Consider the following 17133-nt stretch of genomic DNA (forward strand, 5'->3'; position numbering starts at 1 on the left):
AAGGGGGAGAGGGAAAAGGGGCTGCTTTGGGGGGAGGGGTGTGCTGGGGGGGCAGGCAGCAATCTTGGTTTGCTCGGGGGGTCAGAGAGAGCTAGGCAGGGGTCCAGGGAGAGAGACAGACAGAAAGAAGTGGAGGGGGAGAGGGAAAAGGGGATGCTTTGGGGGGATGGGTGTGCTGGGGTGCAGGCAGCAATCTTGGTTTACTCGGGGGGGGGCAGAGAGAGATAGGCAGGGGGCCAGGGAGAGAGACAGACAGACAGACAGACAGACAAGGGTCCAGGGAGAGACACAGACAGAAAGAATGATAGGGGGCCAGAGAGACAGACAGCGGCCAAGGAGCGAGAAAGAAAGAAAGACAAGGGTCCAGGGAGAGACACAGACAGAAAGAATGATAGACAGGGGGCCAGAGAGACAGACAGCGGCCAAGGAGCGAGAAAGAAAGAAAGACAAGGGGCCAGGGAGAGACACAGACAGAAAGAATTACAGACAGACAGGTGGCCAGATAGACAGACAGAAAGACAGACAGACAGCGGCCAAAGAGAGAGAGACAGAAAGAAAGAAAGATAGACAGAAAGCGGCCAAGGAAAGAGAGACAGAAAGAAAGACAGACAGACAGACAGAGGCTAAGGAGACAGAAAGAAAGACAGACACCCGTTAATGTAACGGACTTAAAGACTAGTAGAAAATAAAACAAAGAATGTCCTAATGCTTCTATATTGCTCCATGATGAGACTGCCTCTTGAGTACTGTGTGGCAATTCTGATTTCCGCATCTCAAAAAAATATATAGCAAAACTAGAAAAGGTGCAGAGAAGGTCAACCAAAATGATTAAGGGATAGAATGACTCTCATATGAGGAAATGCTAATGAGGGCTTTTCAGCTTGGAGAAAATATGGCCAAGTAAAGATATGATAGAGATCTATAATGTCCAATGGGTAAATGTGAACTGATTGTTTACTCTTTCATAATGTACTACAAAGACTAGGACTCACTCCATGAAGTTACTTAGTGGCACATTTAAAACAATTTTTTTTTTCCTGGATGTATAGTTAAGTTCTGGAACTCATTGCTGGAGTAAGTGGTAAAAGCAATCAATGTGGCTAGATTTAAAAAAAAAAGTTTGGGACAAATTCCTAGAGGAAATGTCCACAAACCATTAATAAGTTAAATCCGGAGATAGTAACTGCTTATCTCTGAGATTAAGGAAACTGGACTGGCCTCTGTTGGCAACAGAATACTGATCTAGATGGACCCTTGGTTTGACTTACTATAATAATTCTAATGTTCAGATATAAAATCCATTGTAATTTTCCAAGACCCGTTTTTGGGTTTTTATTAATTAACACTCTTTTAAAATTACCTGGCTTGATTGTTGTAAATCTGTTATTATCAGCAGATCCAGTTGTACATTCAATCTTATTTGGGGAGATGTATTTAATTGTACAGGGTACACCTTGGAAAAACAAAACAAAAAATTCAAGATGTGGGGTTTTTTAATCTCAAAAGATGTAAATATTAAAATTACTTTTGTGTGTCTTCTGTAAAATTGATGGTCCAATAAAGCAGCAAAGCAATCTGTTTGCAATATCCAATGTGCAGAATAAAGAACAGACCAGTCCTATATATTTTAATAGACTTTGAGGTCCTTTTATTAAGGTGCGCTAACCCAGTGTTCTAGAACCTTTTTACACCCGTGGACTGGCAGAAAAAAAAGAATTATTTTGTGGACCGGCAAACTAATAGGACTAAAATTTAAAAACCCCGTTTCTGCCCCATCTCCATGAGTCAGTCCCTACAAATCATCTGATCCCATCCACACAAGCCTCAGTTATGATTTTATATTGAATGTATTTTATTAAAGTATAAAAAGAAACAATATTCTGTACAATTGTCATTTTATAAATACAAATAATTCAGAGCAGGATCAACAAAACCCCTGTCTCCCCTCCCCTTCACATATATCCCCTCTACTATCAAGAAAACTGAACAAGCCAAATTATTACAGAATGTTACACAGAAATATCATGCTAACAGAATACTGCAGTCACACATGACAGGAATAGTTTTAGGGGAGTGCAACTAGGGCAACTGTCCCCTGGTCAGAGAGCGCCCTAAGCCAGCTGGAAGCTAAAGAAGCACTGCCTGGGTTTTGCAGTCCCCAGTTATGTCTAACACCAGCTCTAGCAGGATATATATTTCAAATCTGATATATTCTAATCACAAAATAGAAATAAAATTATTTTTTTCTACCTTTTGTCGCCTCTGGTTTCTGCTTTCAATCTTCTTTTCACTCTCTTCCTTCCAGCATCTGTCCTCTCTGTCTCTTCAATCCATCATCTGCCCCTTCCATCCACTGTCTGTCCTCTCCCCCTTCCATATGGTATCTGTCTTCTTTCTATGCCCCTCTCTCCTTTCCATCCAGCTTGTGCCCCCTCTCTCCTTTTTACATGATTCATTCCAGCTTCACTGCTCTCTTCATTTTTATCTCTCCTACACCAGATCTATCATCGTTGTCCCTCTGCTTATTTTTCTGCTGACCCCTTCCTATCTTCAATCTCTCTACTTTCTCATGCCTGTGTCTCCCCTTCCCCTCCTCTAATCTCTGTGCCAGCTGTTTCATTCCTTTTTCATTCTCCCTTCCCTCCTCCTCCTGTCCAGCAGTAATTCTCTTCCCTCCCCTGCCAGCAGCATCTCTCCTTCTCCCTCTCCAGTAGCAGCTGTCCCTTTTTTCCTTGCCCAGCAGCTTCCCAGATTCCTTTCCCTCCTCCCCTCCCAGCAGCATCTCTCCTTCTCCCTCTCCAGTAGCAGCTGTCCCTTTTTTTCCCTGCCTAGCAGCTTCCCAGATTCCTTTCCCTCCTCCCCTCCCAGCAGCATCTCTCCTTCTCCCTCTCCAGTAGCAGCTGTCCCTTTTTTTCCTTGCCCAGCAGCTTCCCAGATTCATTTCCCTCCTCCCCTCCCAGCAGCATTTCTCCTTCTCCCTCTCCAGTAGCAGCTGTCCCTTTTTTCCCTGCCCAGCAGCTTCCCAGATTCCTTTCCCTCCTCCCCTCCCAGAAGCATCTCTCCTTCTCCCTCTCCAGTAGCAGCTGTCCCTTTTTTCCCTTGCCCAGCAGCTTCCCAGATTCATTTCCCTTCTCTCCTCCTAGCACCATCTCTCCTCCCTCTCCAGTAGCAGCTGTCCATTTTTTCTTTGCCCAGCAGCTTCATTTCCCTTCTCTCCTCCCAGCAGCATCTCTCCTTCTCCCTCTCCAGTAGCAGCTGTCCCTTTTTTTCCTTGCCCAGCAGTTTCCCAGATTCATTTCCCTCCTCCCCTCCCAGCAGCATCTCTCCTTCTCCCTCTCCAGTAGCAGCTGTCCCTTTTTTTCCCTTGCCCAGCAGCTTCACAGATTCATTTCCCTTCTCTCCTCCTAGCAGCATCTCTCCTTCTCCCTCTCCAGTAGCAGCTGTCCCTTTTTTTCCCTGCCCAGCAGCTTCCCAGATTCCTTTCCCTCCTCCCCTCCCAGAAGCATCTCTCCTTCTCCCTCTCCAGTAGCAGCTGTCCCTTTTTTTCCTTGCCCAGCAGCTTCCCAGATTCATTTCCCTCCTCCCCTCCCAGCAGTATTTCTCCTTCTTCCTCTCCAGTAGCAGCTGTCCCTTTTTTTCCCTGTCCAGCAGCTTCCCAGATTCCTTTCCCTCCTCCCCTCCCAGAAGCATCTCTCCTTCTCCCTCTCCAGTAGCAGCTGTCCCTTTTTTTCCCTTGCCCAGCAGCTTCCCAGATTCATTTCCCTTCTCTCCTCCTAGCAGCATCTCTCCTTCTCCCTCTCCAGTAGCAGCTGTCCATTTTTTTCCTTGCCCAGCAGCTTCCCAGATTCATTTCCCTTCTCTCCTCCCAGCAGCATCTCTCCTTCTCCCTCTCCAGTAGCAGCTGTCCCTTTTTTTCCCTTGCCCAGCAGCTTCCCAGATTCATTTCCCTCCTCCCCTCCCTGCAGCATCTCTCCTTCTCCCTCTCCAGTAGCAGCTGTCCCTTTTTCCCCTGCCCAGCAGCTTCCCAGACTCTGATAGTGTTTTTCTCCCCTCCCAGCAGCTCTTCTTATTTCCCAGCGCAGGGATTCACGAAGGCAGCCTCGGGTCCTTTGTTGGGTCACGCCGCCTCTGAGGAAAGAGGAAGTTGCATCATCAGAGGCAGCCGCGACTCAGCAAAAGCCCCGAGGCTGCCTTCTTGAATCGCTGCGCTGGGAAGTAAAGGAGAGCTGCAGAGAGGGGAGAAAGCCACTGTCGGAGGCTCCCCAAGATCTCTCCAGTCCAGCGCACGTTTCAGATGTTGATCTTGCCGGCCCTGCGAGGACCGGCAGGAAGTTGAAGTGAGTCAATCTTGCCGGCCCTGCGCGGACCGGCAAAAATTTCCTGTGGACCGGCGGTTGAAGAACTGTGGTTTAGACGACAAGCTAATGATATTTTACTGCAGCACCAAAACTATAGGAGAAATGATAAAGCCTGGTAATCAAGTTAAAAATTTTATAGGCAGCCATACCACTTGCAGTACTTGCCAATGGTGCCCTTATGCAATGACAGGTACAAGCTGGATTCATACAATTACCGGCAAAATATACTCCATAACAACTCTAACTGTAACAGTGCGGGAGTTATTTATATGATGCACTGCCTTTGCAATAAAATTTACACTAGGCGCACGAGTAGACCAGTCAAAGTGAGACTCAATGAGCATAAGTCCAGAGTGCACACAGTGAAAGAGAATGCCCTGCTGGTTAGACACTGGCAGTTATTAAAACATAATTTACATGACCTCCGCTGAAGGATTATTGAAGTCATTGATGTAGGGTGGGAGGGAAGTGATATCGATAGACTTTTAGCTTTGAGAGAACTAAGGTGGATTTTTGAAACAAACTCCGTCGCTCCTGAAGGTTTGAGTGAGGAAGCGGATTGGCTAGCAGTTGCTGATTAAGTACCCAGCGCTGCATGCCAGCATGATCTGGGCCTCTTGCCTAACAAGTTTTCTAATTGGCTTTTTTATAAATAACTCTCCCTTGTTGTTTTGGTAGAAAGCGTCTTTCAGTATTTTTCTCTCTACTTTGGGGCAAGCCCAGGGTTCTCTTTGGTAAGGGATTCTATTGCACATCCTGCTCACCTGTTTGCTTGAGCACATGATGATTTGGGGGCGGTTCCTTTTACAAGTAGTGAGAGAGACGCCGTGGTGATTTTCAATTGATAGAATGATGATTTTGCAGCACAAGGATCAGTCAGCGTCTAACCGGTGAGTGGCTTCAAAACTAGTATAATAGTTGTTTTGGTTTTTTTATTGAAAACTTTTATATTACAAACATACACGCCAAACAGAACAACAGTACAAAGTCAACAGCAGACAACGCAAATACCTCCATGTTAATCCTTCACGGAGGCCCAAAAGACCCAAACACCCCCTCCATCCAGTAGATCCACCCAACCCAGACCCCAAACCCACCGCCCCTCACCCCAGCACTCCAGTGTCAAAAGTTCAGGAGAGAACTTCTGGCTCTATGGGACAGACCTTCAAATACAGGGGCCCAAATTATCTGAAATTTCCGCCAGGGACCAGGGCCACCCTTACGTACATCCAAGTATTCAAATTTTAATAAAGTAAACAGTTCATTTTGCCACAGGTTGACGTATAATAGTTTTTTATACTTGCTAGCTTTTTGTACTGGTTTGTTTTTTGTACTCAGCGAGTTTTTGTTCATTTAGTAATTGTGGGCTTGGCCTTGCAGCGTGCTTTCATACTCACCTCATCCCTGATGAAAGTTTTGAAACGAGATATCACGTCGGAGGGGTGTAGCTGCAAAGCAAGCTAAGTACATGCTTCACAATTTGAAATGTATTTAGCAGTATAAGATATAAGATAAAGTAAAAGTAAAAAGATTAAAAGTAAACTAAGAAGAAAAAGAAAAATATTATAAAACAAAAGAAGAAAATATTATAAAATAAGTTTCACCAGAAAAAATACCAATGGGTCTAATGCGGAATCCAGCCAACGTAAGTCTTGCGACCCAGCTGCCATTCTGAAGTTCCCGTGGTATTTAGTTAGTTAGTTTGAGTACAACTTTCACTATGCACTATGGTGTTGGTTAATAAATAATTTGAGCTTAATGTGAACAAATTTAATTAATCATTACTATTGTCATGCTGCATCCTATGTACAGGTATAGGTATTTAGAAAAAAAAAAAAAGTTAATAGGATGATACATCTGTTTCAAGGATGGAATGAAAATTCTCACCTGCAACGGTAACCTTTGCAGAATGGAGAAAGAAATCCCCTTTGATAATGATATCAGTCCCTCCTTGTAGACTACCAGAAACAGGAAAGACAGAGATTATATCTGGAAAACAAAAATCAGCATATGAAACAAAAACAAGATGACAATAGAGATATCAGGCAGGCTCAATGCAATCAAACTGTGAGCTTGATGCACTAAGGCCCTCTTTTACTAAGGTGCGCTAACCGATTATCGCATGTCAATCAACTTAGCGCCCGCTAAACACTAATGCATGCATGTTAGTCTATGGACACGTAAGCAATTAGCGTGTGCTAATCGGTTACCACACCTTGGTAGAAGAGGGGGTAAGAGCTCCTTTTACAAAGCCATGGTAGTGATTCCCAGCATGGCAAATGTGACGAAGCCCATAGGAATTATTTGCATTTGCAGCTTTTGTTCTAGTGTATACTATTCTAACACATGTGCTTAGGATAACTTTCACTTCCCATGCACTAAACTAGAGATCCTGAACCCCTAATATTTACCTGATTGGTTGGGTCTGTCCAGACTAAAACCTATTTCGCAAGGCCATCCTTTTTTCATTGCCACTGTCTTGTAAAATGGCAGCAACTGACTTCTACCAGTGTGTGGGGAGCATCGCTAGGGAGGCGTTGCCTTATTTAGTCATCTGATCCCTAGTGGTATATCTTCAAACACTCTAGGTATCGGATGCCCCCATTTTACAGGATGGTGGTGGTGAGAGAAGGACCCCAAAATCACTTCCAAAACTTTCTATGAGGATTTTTAATACAAATATTTAAATGTGATAACATACAGTGGATAATTGAGTGTACATCGTACCTGGATGAGTTTGATATAAAAACAATTCCTGTTTAGCACTGATAAGCCAAGCATCTTTGCTCACAATGGATCTGTAACAAAAGAGAACAGTGGAGTTCAGTTTGGCTCTAGTTCAGTGCGTTGGTTGGCTAACACTGAACGATGGGGTCTGTGGTGTAGCTGGGGAGATTGGCAACTGGGGCAATGGTGTCCGGCATCACCGCATCATGCACCCCCTGCTCTTTCCTGACCCTTGAGTGCCTCTTCCCGCTGCTTGAGCACTCCCCTCCCCTCACGTATCTCTTGAAATGTTTGCCGGCGGGAGCAGCATCTTCCACTTGGTGCTCATGCTGGCCTTGGCTTCCTTCTGACAACACATCCATCATCTCTTCTCTGGGTCCCTATCCCTGTACCTCTCTACATCTAGCTTCTTACCCTCCCTTCACCTCCTCCTGCATCCCTACCCCAGCATCATTTTCCCCTTGCTGTCTGATATCTCTCCCTCCTTTTCATGGTTCTGGCATCCCTCCCTCCCTCTTCCACTACAGGTCTGGCATCTCTCCTTTCCCCCCACCAGGTCTGGCATCTCTCTCTCTCTCTCTCTCTCTCTCTCTCTCTCTCTCTCTCTCTCTCTCTCTCTCTCTCTCTCTCTCTCTTTCTCTCTCTCTCCCATCCCACTGCTGTTCTGGTGTCTTTCCTTTCTATCTGTGAACCTCTAAATGTATTGCAGACAGGCCTCCCTCTACTGATGCAACTTCCTGAAGGTAAGACACAACAAAGGGAAGGCACCAGGAATGGTCAGAGGAGTCCTATCTGTAGCATTTCTATTGCTGGCAGAGCTGCTGCCTCTGTACCCAGAGGTTGTGAGATCAAATCCCAGTGCTACTCCTTGTGACCCTGGGGAAGTCACTCAACCCTCCAGTGCCCACCACTTTGAACGTCAGCCTTGAATGCTAAAACCACAAAAAGGCAGTATACAAGTCCCCTTTCCCAAATCCCAATTGCAGACTGTGGTGGAAAAGAGCAGGAAGCTTGGTGCCTATGCTTGGAAATTACTGCAGCAGAATATGGACCCTACCAGTTAATGGCCCAAGGCTTTTAGCTAGGAATGGCATTTATTGACACTGATTTCATACAAGAAACTTACCTTCCCTTGTTAAAAATTGAAAAGCTAACATTCTGTGAACCTGCCATAAAGGAAAGATCAGAATTAGCACAAAATAATTACTCATTATTATTATTATATAACATTTATAAAAGCGGTAAAATATTTTCCTTGCCAGAGGTTATGGTAAGAGCAGATAGTGTAGCTGGTTTTAAGAAAGGTTTGGACAATTTCCTGGAGGAAAAGTCCATAGTCAGTTATTGAGAAAGACATGGGGGAAGCCATTTCTTGCCCTGGATCGGTAGCATGGAATGTTGCAACTCTTTGGGCTTTGGCCAGGCACTAGTGATCTGGATTGGCCACTGTGAGAATGTGCTACAAGGCTTGATGGACTGTTGGTCTGACCCAGTAAGGCTATTCTTATGTTATTATGTTTGTTATCAAAGACAGAGGAAGGAAATGTAGAGAAGCAATCCTAAGTGTAATGCTTTATCATGAGGCCATCACTCATTAGTAAAGATTCATAGCATATACTATTCCAGCAGTGATCATCAAAACTGGTGCAAATTCCATGGGGTTCAATTATCTAAACTAAATTAGCACACAAGCTATCACGTGGTTTTCAGAGCATATTTTTCAAAACTGAACTTGTGTAAGGTAAGAACAAAGGGTGTAGGTCTATAATGGGACATCTGGTAGGAGTTTATTCTGCAAAAGAACGTAGGGGGTCTACTTTTCTGTATAGAATATCTGCATAATAGTGAAAATATGCACATATAAGTTAGGTTTGACTACTTACGTCAGCCATACAGCTGGCATAAATGTGTGTACCTAAATATTAGAAACACATAAATGACGTAGCATTCCATAAGTTATGTGCGCAAGTGTGAATCCCACCCATGTAAATGTCTACCTGTAAAACAGACGCTATTTAAAGATACACATGTATTTATAGAATAGCACTTACCGTATTCTTTTTAATGAACGCCTGGGCTATTATTAGAAACTCTGGAGCTAATATTTAGACCGCGGGAATTAGCCAGGCTAACTCCCTCAGTTGCGCTGAGCCTGGATATTCAATGCACAGCCATTTCTGGTGACTGTCAATGAATATCCAGGGGCCACTAAAAAGTGAGCTGGCTATGCGATATTCAGCCCTAACTGGCTAACATTTTAGCAGCCAAAGATAGGTTGCTTAAATAGCTGATCTTAGCCAGCCACTGCTTTAAATGTTGCAGATAACAGGCTAAGTTGCGCAAAAGAGTTGGCTATCCACTATCCTCTAAGCTCTAATTTTCAGTGGCCATCTTGCACCGAATATTAGCGCTTGGTCGGCTTAGCACCATTTAACCATCCAGGAGCCATTCCTGGCCAGTTAAATAGCCCTAAATATCAGGCAGAATGGGTTTTCTGGAGTCTAGAGTGGGCTACTAATGGAGGCATCATTGTTACCCCAGTAACCAGCATTGCTCTCCTCCATCCTCCACCCCCAATCCCCCATGATGTCCAGATCTTAACTCTTCTCACAGTTATGGAGCATTTGCGCATACTTGAGGCCCTGCACCAACCCAGTATCATAATTGTACGAAGAGGTAAGAAGAGAGATCCAAATGTCGCAGAAGGGGAGGAATGGGGAAAATCTATGCCAATTACTATAAATTCCAGGGGGTGGGCTATTAGTGGGGAAAATCTAAATTTGGCTTTAAGATGAAATTTATAGGGTATTTTGATGCTGAAGCAGGTGAGAGGGCTATTAGAAACAATACAGTATGCAGAATATTGGTTCATATGTATGTATATATGTATCCACATATGTATATAAACTGTATGCAGTGGCGTTGCGAGGGTGAGCGGCACCTGGGGAGGTGGCGCCCTCTCCTCATTTTGTATTATAGTTTTATTAATTACTTCGATACAATGTGAATAGGAGGGGAGAAGGGGGAAGGGAGGTGGGGGTTGTAGGGGGGTTGATTTGGGTCATATGGAAATATATTTTGAAGGAATGATAGAAATATGTATGTAAATATTATAATTGTGAATCTATTTGAAATGAAATCTATTTGTATTATATTATATTTAATTATTTCCTTCAATAAAATGTTATAAATTAAACAGTCAAATTCTAATAGTGTATGTAAAGGTAAGAGAGTTTGCAAACCTTTCACCTGTAAGATAGCAAAATCTCCTTCCAATAAACTGGAATGTTCAGCCCCCGGGGAAATCCTTCTGTACCTAATATATCTCAGGCACACTGCTGCCTCTAAGCAGTGGAGGCCTCTGCTAGTAGTCCTGCCAGGGCTGGCTTAAGGCATAAGTCAGATGAGGCACTGGCTCAGGAGTGCCAAAGCCGAAGGGTGTCAAAACTCTGCTTCATGGGCTCATCTTTCACATCTAGGACAGCATGTTCTGCTCTCACCTCTGCGCCCTCTTTTCTGTACGGCCACCTGACCTAGCGCTGCTGCAGATTTAAATGTGAAACTAGATTCTTCTGTCCTTGCATTTAAACCTGCAGCAGAGCTGGCCATATCGTACATGCCGGAGAGCACATCAGCAAGAGTACAAACAACAGGCTATCATTGTAGTAGAAAGGAGTGATCAAATGGGTTGCGGTAGGGCAGGGGTTGGCAACTCCAGTCCTCGAGAGCCTGAATCCAGTCGGGTTTTCAGGATTTCCCCAATGACTATGCATTGAAAGCAGTGCATGCAAATAGATCTCATGCATAGTCATTGGGGAAATCCTGAAACCCCAACTGGATTCTGGCCCTCGAGGATCAGAGTTGCCCACCCCTGGGGTAGAGTTATCATATGGCTCCAGAAAAAGGAGGATGGATTGAGACATCCAGGTTTTACTTCCAGTGCTTTCAATGGAAGTAAAACCCGGATGTTTCGATCCGACCTCCTTTTTCTGGAGCCATATGGTAACCTTAAGTTTGAGGAAGGGCACCAAAATTGCTTTAGCCTGCCCTGTTTCCTGTTAATGGAGTATGGTACTTTAATATCATGCTTTTAGTCATGAGAGCTAGGGAACTACTGGTGGAAGACTCCCACCCAGCTTAGAGGGAATGTTGCTTCAAGCTGTCCTTTAAAGGGACATAAAGGAAGTACATCTTGTTTTCTGGTGTTCTAATGCTGATTGATTGATTTGATATGACAGCTTCCAAGAGGTTGAGATCTGGAGCTCAGCCTTAATTTGCAACTATCCCTACTTCCTTAGCATGTATACCTAATCGGTTATTTTCAATAATGTCCCAAGGCCACGGCCAATCTACCAGAATGCACTGCAAACATGGGCTAAGAATGTATCCACCAGGGTGTCATCCTTGAGTGAGGTCTGAGATGCCTCTAACCCAGGGGTTATGGGTTCTGTTTATCTGTCCCTAGCTTGCCGGGGGGTGGGGGGGGGGTGGAGGACCAAGCATGGGGACTGAGCCCATTGTTCCTCGCAATACATGGCACTTGCCACTGCAGCCACCAGGCCAGCCCCTCAATGCAGCCTGCCCCCCCTCCCTTTTTTTTTTCCTAAACTGCTTTTTTTCCAGTTTGATCTTACTTCATAAGAAAAATTTTAAAGTCCTGCTTTTACCAGAATCATACCTTCATTCTGTGGCAACCCTGAAAGTAATATCACTGATTAGGTTTCATCCATCTGCCAGCTTTACTGTGAACTGGAATGGTTTTCACTACATTAGCCTTTGTGATAACAGTTAATGTGAGCTAATATTTAGGGGGGAAATTATCAATGTGGGCTACTGTTAAGATGGGTTGTTTTACCATTAAATCAAGCTAACTTAGCACAGGTCCCATTTTATGCAATGAGACCTAGTTACTATTAACCCAGGTTACTGGTAAATTAATCTTAAAGGTAACACTTGATAACTTACCACATTTGAGGAGAGTGTGGTGTAGTGGTTAGAACTACAGCCTCAGTATGCTGAGGTTGTGGGCTCAAACCCTATGCTGCTCCTTGTGACTGAACAAGTCACTTAAATCTCCACTGCCCCAGGTACATTAGATAAAGTGTGAGCTCACATTGATAGATAGGGAAAATGCTTGAATAACTTATATGTAAACATTATTGAGTATGGTGGTAAAACTACCAAAAAGGTGGCATATCAGCCCCAATCTCCACCCCCACCCCTTAATGCAGAAAATGTGTGGAATGGGTGACAGCAACTTAATATTAACACAGAGGTAGCTACTGAATGTCAACTGTTCACACTGCAGATAAGGTTGCACAGTTAACACCACTTCAAGAATTAAACATTCTTGAAGTGGTGTTAACAGAATAGGAAACTACTGGGAACACTGCCAACCATTAACACAGAGGTTTTGCAGTTCCCATGTGATAATTTTGACAATTACCATGCAGTAATTACAAAATGTTAGCTCAGCTTAGAAAATAAACCTTTGAATATATAACCAGAGCAGAAGCAGAGCTGGGTAGATCCCTGAAGATAATGTGTCCCTTTCCTGCTAAAATAAGAGAAACAACAATGATGAGCACTCTTGTTACTTGTACTGACCAATGTGGTTGCCTTCTACACAGCACTGAAGTGTTCCGTGCCCACGGTCCATTTGGACAGGGTATCTGTTAATAGAGAATTTTATAAGTTTTGAAAAGGTGAATGAAAACAACATTACAGATATGTTAGGCCCCACACTCTTCCCTGCGCCCTCAACACTGCCCCTCCCCATGTAACTCTTAGCGGAGGCGCCAGCACCTCGCTTCCACTCCGCCCACACATCTCTTATCTTCGCCAGCAGTGAACTGTAGTTCCTATCTGCTGTTTGCGCCAGCCTTGGCTGTCTCTCTGACATCATTTCCTGGCCCCATGCCCAGGAAGTGACAACAGAAGAACAACTAAGTCTGGAATAATAGTTAAAGCTCTGGAACGCCTTGCCCGAGGTTGTGGTAAAAGCAGATAGCATAGCTGGTTTTAAGAAAGATTTGGACAAATTCCAAATTCCTGGAGGAAAAGTCCATAGTCTGTTATTAAGACATGGGGGAAGCCTCTGCTTGCCTTGGATCGGTAGCATGGAATGTTGCTACTCCTTGGGATTCTAGAATCTTGTTACTCTCTGGGATTCTGTATGGAATGTTGCTACTCCTTGGGTTTTGGCCAGGTTCTAGTGACCTCGATTGGCCATCATGAGAACGGGCTACTGGGCTCGATGGACCATTGGTCTGACCCAGGAAGGCTATTCTTATGTTCTCGCTATGCCTCTGAGTCCATGCATGTGGAGCAATGATTAGATATGTAACGGAATGACTGCAAGGAACTTATTGCTACAAATCAACTGTCTTATTTACAGAATCTTACAGGTATGGCCCTTATTGTGAGCATATAAAAAGCCTAAGGGAAAAGGACCGGTGTGTGTGTGTATACTGTACAGTATATATATATATATATATATATATATATATATATATATATATATATATATATATATATATATATATATATATATATATATATAGTTTATTTATTTAATTGTCAGAAGTGTCAAACGCTGACTGGGTTAGGCTTGTTCCTAAGCCTAGACAACTGCTAGAAAAGAAGATAAACAAAGATGAGTCCTAGTTTCTTAGAAACCACCTGCAAGGGAAACAGCAAGGCATTCAAGTTTAACTCAGGCTAGCAAAATGAAACAGTGCAGTCCTGAATTGAAACCCATGGAAAACATTAGGTAAAAAGATGAAGGCAGCCAACTAACTCACTGGTGAGCGCTGACCAATTAGAAACCAGCAGCCACTTGGCCCTCGTCTTAATTATCCCAGCCTTTCAGAGCAGAGCAAAGCAGGAACAGCTTCCAGCCAAGCCACATGGGACCAGGACCAAAGATAAAGAATAGAGACCTCAGCAATACAGCTACCTTTCTAAACTTGATGTTATTTGTCCTTAGTTACCATATCAGCAAGAGCAGGAGGTTCAGGACTCTGAAACAGAGGAGGAATATGAAAAGGGTGGCCAGATTTTTCAATCGGAAAATCTGGACCCCCTAGATCAGGGGTAGGGAACTCCGGTCCTCGAGAGCCGTATTCCAGTTGGGTTTTCAGGATTTCCCCATTGAATATGCATTGAAAGCAGTGCATGCAAATAGATCTCACGCATATTCATTGGGGAAATCCTGAAAACCCAACTGGAATATGGCTCTCAAGGACCGGAGTTCCCTACCCCTGCCCTAGATCCACCCCCATCCTCGCCTTAATCCCACCCCTAGTCCCACCCTAGCCCTCTGCCTACTCTTGTCTGCACATTGCGTCGGACAGGGAGGCCCTCCCTGCCCGACGTGATTTGAGGAGGCTTTTCAAAACCTGGACAAAGTGCTGGGTTTTGAAAAGCCGTCTGGACCCCCGGACATGTCCTCAAAAGGAGCATATGGAATGTAATGGGGAACTTATGGAAGACACTCCCATGGAAACCTAAGTACAGAGCTCAATGCACAACTGAGGTGTTTAAAACAAAAAGCATACTATCCCCTGCTAGCTGTTTTTAGCGCAGAGAGCCGCACTGAATGGCCCACGCTGCTCCCAATGCTCATAGAGTTCCTATGAGTGTTGGGAGAAGCGCGGCTCTCTGCGTTTAAAAACTGCTAGCATCTTTTATTGCTTCTATGTAGTTGTCATTTCTCTTTAATTTTTGTCTGATTTCCTTACACATCCAGGGTGGGAATGTATTACTGCTTTAAATAAGAGTGGGTTATTGGAAGAATGATTGCATTTATATTATTGATTAAGTAAAGGGGTTGGGGGGAAAAGATTACTTTCGAATATTTGTAAGTTCAAAGTGCTGTTCGCGATTTTGTTATACATTCAGATTCATATGTATTGCACTGTTACTACTTGAAAATCAATAAAGAAAAAAAAAAGAGGGGGTAAGTTTCACTCCATCTTAAGAAGAGTTGGGAATCTGCTTGGGAGAAAGATTAAAGACTCTGGAAGAGTCTGCATGATACTGCAAGAGAAAATCCTGATTACTCTGCTAGGATTTTGAGAATAAAAGGATTTCTTTCTTTTTCCTTTTCTTATTAAGCAGCTGCTAAGCCCTGGCTGGAGTCTGGTATAAAGGACTGAGTTGTGGAAGAGGATACTTCTAGGAATGCAGCTGTAGAAAATTCTGAGGGGGAGGAGGTTGGGCGGGTTCTAGACAAGGGTTGGGGTTGGGCAGGTTCTAAACAGCAGAACAATTCTGGGAGGAAGAGCCCTGCAGTGTTTTTTAAAGCTCAAAGAAAGCAACTTGGGTTTTAACTATTTATTCGCAGTAACAAAGTGGTAAAGGTTTTTAGAACACTTACCGCTTGCAGGAGTTGACAAGACCCTGTGTTTGGACCACATCCAGGCTTTTGCCTAGGGTTACAAACCCTTCAAAGAAATGGGGTATTCAGGAAGTAGTAAAGGCTGAAAGATAGGAGGACTTTGTAAATCCTGTGCTTTAACAGAGCCCTGAGTGATGTTTTTGAATGTTAGGGGCAATGATGTGCTCAGAAACCTTCTTGCTAATGTCAAGGGCATATTTTAAAAAGAAACTGCTTTTGTTGTTTTTGTACTGAATGGAAAGAATTCAGAATCCTGAGGTTCTAGGAATGGAAGAAGTTGCTTGACGCAGCAGCAAAAGTAAAACATTTATAGTACAGCCCTCCTGAAAGAACTGGCTGGCCCGGAACGTCCTCTCTGACATTAGAATTGACGTCGGGCGGCGAGAGTTGGTTGGCCCCACGGGGAAGAAAAGCAGGGAGGGAGAACTCGGCACCGGCCTGTTCCCGATGGCGGCAGTGGCAGCCTTTCCCCGGTGGCGGTGGCAGCAGCATGCTTCCCAATGTCGGTGGCATGGGGGAGGGCAGGGAGACAGAAAGGGGGCAGGGTGAAACAAAGAAAAAGAAAAAAATGGGGCATGGAGAGAGAGAAAGACAGATAGAGAAAGAAAGGGGGCATGGAGAGAGAAAGAAAGAAGGGGGCAGGGTGAAAGAAATGGGGCACAGAGAGAGAGAGAGAAAGACAGACATAGAGAAAGAATTGGGGCATGGAGAGAGAAAGAAAGAAGGGGGCAGGGTGAAAGAAAGAAAGAAATGGGGCATGGAGAGAGAGAGAGACAGACATAGAGGAAAAAAAGGGGGCATGGAGAGAGAAAGAAAGAAAGAAATGGGGCACGGAGAGAGAGAGAGAGAGAGAGAGAAAGACAGACATACAGAAAGAAAGGGAGCATGGAGAGAGAAAGAAAGAAGGGGGCAAAGTGAAAGAAAGAAAGAAATGGGGCACGGAGAGAGAGAGAAAGACAGACAGAGAAAGAAAGGGGGCATGGAGAGAGAAAGAAAGAAGAGGGCAGGGTGAAAGAAATGGGGCACAGAGAGAGAGAGAAAGACAGACATAGAGAAAGAATTGGGGCATGGAGAGAGAGAGAAAGAAAGAAGGGGGCAGGGTGAAACAAAGAAAGAAATGGGGCATGAAGAGAGAGAGAGAGAGACAGACATACAGAAATAAAGGGGGCATGGAGAGAGAAAGAAAGAAGGGGGCAGGGTGAAATAAAGAAAAAGTTTGGGGAGGGAATGAGGTCTGGAGTAGAGGAAGCATACAGGAGGCTGAAAGAAGGGAAGAAATATTGGATGCACAGTCAGAATAATAAAGTGCAACCAGAGACTGATGAAATTACCAAACAAAGGTAGAAAAAATGATTTTATTTTCAATTTAGTGATCAAAATGTGTCCGTTTTGAGAATTTATATATGCTGTCTATATTTTGCACTATGGCCCCCTTTTACTAAACCACAATAGTGGTTTTTAGCACAGGGAGCCTATGAGCATCGAGAGCAGCGTGGGGCATTCAGTGCAGCTCCCTGCGCAAAAAACCGCTATCGCGGTTTAGTAAAAAGGGAGGGAGTATATTTGTCTATTTTTGAATAGTTGTTACTGAGGTGACATTGCATAAAGTCATCTGCCTTGACCTCTTTGAAAACCCACGGAATATAA

The 17133-nt window shown here is 44.1% G+C and overlaps 1 protein-coding gene across 12 annotated transcripts in view; it reads right to left on the reverse strand.

Moving 5' to 3' along the window:
- Positions 1 to 17133, reverse strand: part of PKHD1 (PKHD1 ciliary IPT domain containing fibrocystin/polyductin) — an 800857-nt gene that overhangs the window by 695148 nt on the left and 88576 nt on the right. For 11 of the 12 annotated variants that reach the window (XR_004538726.1, XR_004538727.1, XM_033936724.1 and 8 more), the window contains 5 exons: positions 12693 to 12757; positions 8212 to 8251; positions 7086 to 7156; positions 6246 to 6347; positions 1361 to 1453 (listed from right to left, as the gene is read on the reverse strand). Coding sequence is in view for 9 of the 12 variants with exons in the window: in XM_033936724.1 (XP_033792615.1) it covers positions 1361 to 1453; positions 6246 to 6347; positions 7086 to 7156; positions 8212 to 8251; positions 12693 to 12757 (371 nt within the window). In the remaining 3 variants the exon portion in view is untranslated. Of the gene's footprint in view, positions 1 to 1360; positions 1454 to 6245; positions 6348 to 7085; positions 7157 to 8211; positions 8252 to 12692; positions 12758 to 17133 lie in introns of those variants that run through there. The other variant, XM_033936723.1, reaches the window with a different exon arrangement.

The sequence above is a fragment of the Geotrypetes seraphini genome, chromosome 3 (assembly GCF_902459505.1).
Source record: "Geotrypetes seraphini chromosome 3, aGeoSer1.1, whole genome shotgun sequence".
NCBI classification, from domain to species: domain Eukaryota; kingdom Metazoa; phylum Chordata; class Amphibia; order Gymnophiona; family Dermophiidae; genus Geotrypetes; species Geotrypetes seraphini.